Below are 6,413 nucleotides of genomic sequence, written 5' to 3' on the forward strand. Positions count from 1 at the left end.
GATCCACCTACCTCGGCCTCCCAAAGTGCTTGGATTACAGGCGTGAGTCACTGCGCCCGGCCCCCCAATATTTTTATCGTTATTTTTATATGTTTAATGTTTAGGGGTCAGACTTCATTTTTGTCAAATGGGCAGCCAATCTATCCAGCATCATTAACTGAATGATACATGTCTTCCCACTGATTGAAATGTCACTTCTATCATAAGTTCCTAGAGATACACAGTTCTGTTGCTGGCCTTTTTTCTTTTTTTGGAAACAGGGTCTCTGTCACCCAGGCTGCAGTGCAGTGATACGATCATGGCTCACTTTAACTTCGGCCTCCCAGGTTCAAGTGATCCCTCCACTTCAGCCTCCCAAGTAGCTGGGATTACAGGTGCATGGCACCACGCCCCGCACTGGCCTTTCTTTAGCACTGGGCCACAGAAATGCGTGTGCATGTGAGTGGCTGAGGGTGGTCACCTGGAGAGCGCCACATGCACTGTGTCTCCTCATTTGCTGCCATACAGAAATTGTGGGCCCACTGTGGCCACATATGCCGAATTCTCAAGAGGTGCTAGACATCCAGATTTTTATATGAACTCTCCAGTGTTTAAAGAGTTGGCTTAATAAAAAAAAAAAATTTAAAAGGCTGGGCACCATGGCTCATGCCTGTAATCTCAGCACTTTGGGAGGCCAAGGTGGGTGGATCACCTGAGGTCAGGAGTTCGAGACCCGCCTGACCAAAATGACGAAACACCGTCTCTACTAAAAATAAAAAATTAGCCGGGCATGGTGGCGGGCGCCTGTAATCCCAGCTACTCGGGAGGCTGAGGCAGGAGAATCACTTGAACCGGGGAGATGGAGGCTGTAGTGAGCCGAGATGGCACCACTGCACTCCAGCCTGGGCGACAAGAGTGAAACTCTGTTTGAAAAGAAAAAAAAATCAAAAACATTATGTGGACAAAATATATTTGCAAGCTGAGACTAGCTTGTGGCACACCGGTTGGTGATCTCTATTCCAGATGCTGAAATAATGCAGGCCAGACTGGGTCCAGGAATCAAGATGCAAAAGAGGAAGAGTGATGTGGCAGCTCCTGGAAACCTTGGTTATTTGCAGGCATCTCTGGGAAAGCAAGCAGTGTTATGGCTCATGGGTCACCTTTTACCCACGAGTTGGTGATGTGGTTCCCGGTATGCCAAGTAACTAGGAGGGAGGAGGTCAGCACTGGGGAGGGGAAGGCAACATCCTCAGTCAAAGTTGGGCCTCCCAGACCTGTTGGGCTGAGTTACAAAGAAAGACAATGGGTTGGAAGGGGGATGGAAAGTAAGGTGCTGGCCAAGAACAGAGCAAGATTTTGGCCCCCCAAAACAAGCTGGGAAGTGATGTCACTTCCTATGTAATAATAATGCGGCTTCCCTGGATCCCTGCCAACTTCACACTGCTGAATCTGAGAAGAAATGGCAGTGAGCAGAGGTCTCCCACTCTCACGTGGAGGACAGGGTCTGCTTGCGGCAAAGATGAGTAGCATTGTAGAACTTCACCATTCAGAGAGAAAGCTCCTTCACATGCAGAATCTCGCTTGTCTCTCAGGACAATCCTGTGAGGTAGGCAGCACTGGCATGTTACTGCCCCTTACAGAAGAGGGAACTGGCATTAGTGACAATCAGGATGGGTCTTAGATGGCGGGATATGCAGGAAGGATACCTGTATAAAGAATAAAAGACTGGCTGGGCACGGTGGCTCACACCTGTAATCCCAGCACTTTGGGAGGCTGAGGCAGGTGGATCATGAGGTCAGGCGTTCGAGACCAGCCTGGCCAACACAGTGAAACCCCGTGTCTACTAAAAATACAAAAAATTAGCCGGGCGTGGTGGTGGGCACTTGTAATCCCAGCTCCTCGGGAGGCCGAGGCAGGAGAATCGCTTGAACCTGGAAGACGGAGGTTGCAGTGAGCCAAGATCGTGCTACTGCACTCCAGCCCAGGCGACAGTGCGAGACTGCATCTCAAAATAAAAATAAAATAAAATAAAAAGAATAAAAGACTGCAGGCCCTTTCTCCTTCCCCGTGCCCATTTTTGTAGAATCATTTATTCATTAAATTCACTGAACACCTTCCATGGGCTGGGCATGTGTCTCAGGCATAGGGAACGTAGGAGTACACAGGTCCTGAGCACTGTCCTCCTCTGTGGCTGGGTCAGTCATCCTGACTCTGAACCCTGACCCAGACTGGCCTTGCTCTACTCCTCTCTAGGTAGAGCAGTGATCTCAGGCCAACTCTTGCATTTTGTTCCAGAAATCTCGATTGTTTCCCTGACTATTGGTCACTTCCCGAAATGCACTGAACTGTGCCAGGAATAGGATATGTTTTTAAGTCCTTGAGACACAGGCAAGTGGCAGACGCATACCCAAATTCCAGTCATATCTTACTTCTGACCGAATTTTAATATATGTTTCATGCAGTTACACAATTCTCTGTGCATAATGCTCTAAGGGATGGCACATACGGTTTCTCCTGAAGTGGGAAACAGCCCAGTTGGTAAGGTGGCCAGTCTCTATGGCATCTGAGATGAACCATGAACCTCTTTTCTTCCCATTACTTTTCCTTCATCTACTTTTTTTCTGAGATGGACCTGTGCTCTGTCGCCCAGGCTGGAGTGCAGTGGCGTGATCTTGGCTCACTGCAACCTCTGCCTCCTGGGTTCAAGGGATCCTCTCACCTCAGCCTCCTGAGTAGTTAGGATTACAGGTGCACGCCACCGTACCCGGCTAATATTTTGTTTTTTTGTAGAGACAGGGTTTCACCATGTTGGCCAGGCAGGTCTCGAACTCCTGACCTCAAGTGATCGGCTGCCTAAGCCTCCAAAGTGCTGGGATTACAGGCATAAGCCACCGTGCCTGGCCTTCCTTCATCTGCTTATTTTCCTGTGATGCCTCCATGTTTTAGGGTATGTGTCTGAGGGGCAGGAATATATATTAGATGTATCTAGGGCAGTCCCACCAGCTTTACATTCTTGAGACCCCATCAGTTCTTGTTTTGCAGACATATTCTTCTATTGACTATAATGAGTAGAACTGTGTCTCTTAAAAAGGTAAGTCCAGCCGCGCACGAAGGCTCACGTCTGTAATCCCAGCACTTTGGGAGGCTGAGTCGAGTGGATCACGAGGTCAGGAGTTTGAGACCAGCCTGGCCAATATGGTGAAACCCCGTCTCTACTAAAAAATACAAAAATTAGCTGGGTTTGTGGGGGTGCGTGCCTGTAGTCCCAGCTACTTGGGAGGCTGAGGCAGGAGAATCGCTTGAACCTGTGAGGCGGAGGTCGCAGTGAGCCTAGATCATGCCACTGCACTACAGCCTGGGCAACAGAATGAGACTCTTGTCTCCAAAAAAAAAAAAAAAAATTAGCTGGGCATAGCAGCGCGCACCTGTAGTCCCAGCTACTGAGGAGGCTGAGGCAGAATTGCTTGAACTGGGGAGGTGGAGGCTGCAGTGAGCCCAGATTGTGCCACTGCACTCCCACCTGGGCAACAGAGTGAGACTCCATCTCAAAAAAAGAAAAAAAAAAAAAAGTCCTGGCTGGGTGTAGTGGCATGCACCTGTAATCTTAGCACTTTCGGAGGCCAATCCCTTGAGCCCAGGAGTTTGAGACCAGCCTGGGCAATATAAGGAGACCCTGTCTCTAAAAAGATAAGTCCAAGTTCAAGCCCCTAGTACCTGTGAATGTCACCTTACTTGGAAAGAGTATTTGCTGATCTAACTAAGGTAAGGGTCTTGAGATGAGATCATCCTCATCAGATCCAGCGACATGGGTTTGGTGTCCAGTGATGTCTTTATAAGAGACAGGAAAGAATACACACAACACAGGGGAGAAGTCCACACGAAGATAGAAGCAGAGACTGGACTTACACTGTCACAAGCCAGGGAATGCCAAGGACTGCCGACGGCCACTAGAGAAAGGAAAAAGGCATGGAATGGATTCTCCCCTAGAGCCTCCAGAAAGAACCTACCTTACTAACCGCTTTAATTTCAGACTTTGGGCCTCCAGAACTGTGAGACTCAATGTCTGTTAAGTCACCCAGGTGGTGGTTTTTTTTTTTTTGAGACAGAGTCTTGCTTTGTCACCCAGGCTGGAGTGCAGTGGCATGCTCTCGGCCCACTGCAACCTCTGCTTCCTGGGTTCAAGTGATTCTCCTGCCTCAGCCTCCCGGTTAGCTGGGATGACAGGCACACGCCTCCCCAAGCCTGGCTAATTTCTGTATTTCTAGTAGAGACAGGGTTTCACCATGTTGGCCAGGCTAGTCTTGAACTCCTGACCTCAAGTGATCTGCCCACCTCGGCCTCCCAAAGTGCTGCAATTACAGGCATGAGTCCTGCGCCCGGCCAGATTATGGTAATTTTTTATGGTAGCCCTAAGAATAAATACACAGACCCAAACTTTTCCCTTTTTGAACAAGGACTACCATGTACAACTTGACCTGAGAGTGCAGCCTTCAATCCATTCCCCTGGGGCCTCTGGCAACAGTTCTCAGATGACTATGCTGAGAGAGACACCTGTGACTGTCCACCCAGCAGCCATCTGTTCACCAGCAGAGGAGACTGGAAGCCCCTTGTGAGGTGCTGGGTTCTGTAGGTTCAGGAGTGGGATCCATGTCATCATCCATATCAGATCTGTCTGCTCCAATCTCAACTCTTTCTTCCTGCCTGATCCAAAGGCTATTTTCTAGCTGTTCTTCAGCAATTTCTAGCTCTTCTTCTGTTTGTAAAGTAGCCACAGTTTCCCGGGGCAAGTTTGAGGAATATAGCCCAAATTTGGCTTTACAACCAAACATTGCCTCAAATGGACTTTGCTGCAAGGAAACGTCGAAAGCCTGATTCCTCACCATCTGCATGAATCGGAGGCCTTTGGCCCAGTGACATGAGTGGTTACTCTGCATCCAGGTACTTATCATGTTCTTCACATCACGGCTTGCTCCTTCCAGGGAGCCCTGGCTTTGGCCAGGGTGGTACTTACCAGACACAATCTTTAGGTCTGGCCACAGCTCATTGAGCTCCTGAACAACCTGGTTTGTGAACTCAACGCCACTGTCAGAGTCTAACACACTAGGTGTACCAAGAATTGTGAAAATATCTAACAAGACCCTGACCACCTCACGGGCCTGTTTGGTTCTTAATGGCCGTAAAATAATAAACTTGGTCAAGTGGTCCTGGTAGTATAAAATGAACTTGAACTCACCATCGGCACTTGACTGCATGTCAAGTATCTCAACTTGGCATGTGGAGTCTATGTCCTTAAAAGTCATGGGCTTGGGCGGAAGGCCTTTCTTGGGTACTGGGTTCTTCTGGTGGCACTGTTTACACAGAGTCAGATATAAGACAATAACTTCTTTGGTGACATTCCCATATTTTCCTTGCAGCTCCTTGAGCATGCGTGTCCGCCCACCATGTCCAATACTGAGATGTGTATCATGAAGAATATCAAACAACTCTTCTTTATGTACATAATACCGTATTCGATCACGTTCTCCATGAGTCGCCTCTATCAGTTTCTCTGTGCCCTGTACAGAGATCACGTCATATTTTGCTGCACGGCGATAATCACGTGATGACTTCTTCCCTTTTTCTTTAGCTTCTTTAACTTCCTTTATTGTTTGAAAGTACTTTTCTTTGGAAAATACCTTGCTGTTGTAACTTTTGCTTTCTACTAACTTTGTTACACTCATCAGAAACTTTTCTCTCATGTTACTTATCTCCATTTCCATTTCATTCCCATTTGAAACACCAGGTGGATCATTTCCAGCTCTCTGAGGCAGCATGGAGAACTGTAAGAAGGATCCTAAGAAAGGAAAAAAAGAGAACAAGGTTAAATTCACGGACCCTCCCACCTGGAATACTTTCCCTCTAAAGTTCCTCATCAATTCTTTCATATAATTTTTGAAGATGATTATATGGAAGAATGATAATAGAGTAATAGTAAAAAGCAATTAGAAAGCCAACTGGCACCATCCAAAACCACAGCATAGCAATAGAATTTGACATCAGTTAAATCACAAATATGTAGAGGTTTTAGACTTTAGGCAAACAGAAAAAACAATGAAGCCATTAGCTTATAGCATGAAACCTAATCAACTGGTTTTCATTAATTGAACAGGAGAGAAGATAAACAGAAACTCCTAAGGCAGCAGACTAAAATCTTACCCTCAGTACCCTTTAAAATAATATAGGCTGGGCGCGGTGGCTCAAGCCTGTAATCCCAGCACTTTGGGAGGCCGAGACGGGTGGATCACCAGGTCAGGAGATCGAGACCATCCTGGCCTACACAGTGAAACCCCGTCTCTACTAAAAAATACAAAAAACTAGCCGGGCAAGATGGCGGTCGCCTGTAGTCCCAGCTACTCGGGAGGCTGAGGCAGGAGAATGGCGTAAACCCGGGAGGC

The 6,413-nt window shown here is 47.5% G+C and overlaps 1 protein-coding gene across 1 annotated transcript in view; it reads right to left on the bottom strand.

Annotated features, from left to right (window-relative positions):
• Window positions 1-4,411: 4,411 nt before the first annotated feature.
• The window catches only part of KRBA2 (KRAB-A domain containing 2), a 14,124-nt gene continuing 12,122 nt past the window's right edge, over window positions 4,412-6,413 (bottom strand). The window contains exon 2 of the mRNA XM_011958602.1: window positions 4,412-5,812. Within this exon, the coding sequence (XP_011813992.1) occupies window positions 4,560-5,792 (1,233 nt within the window). The 5' untranslated portion in view covers window positions 5,793-5,812 and the 3' untranslated portion in view covers window positions 4,412-4,559. The remainder of the gene's footprint in view (window positions 5,813-6,413) is intronic.

Source organism: Colobus angolensis, unplaced genomic scaffold (genome assembly GCF_000951035.1).
Source record: "Colobus angolensis palliatus isolate OR3802 unplaced genomic scaffold, Cang.pa_1.0 Scaffold47, whole genome shotgun sequence".
Lineage (NCBI taxonomy): Eukaryota > Metazoa > Chordata > Mammalia > Primates > Cercopithecidae > Colobus > Colobus angolensis.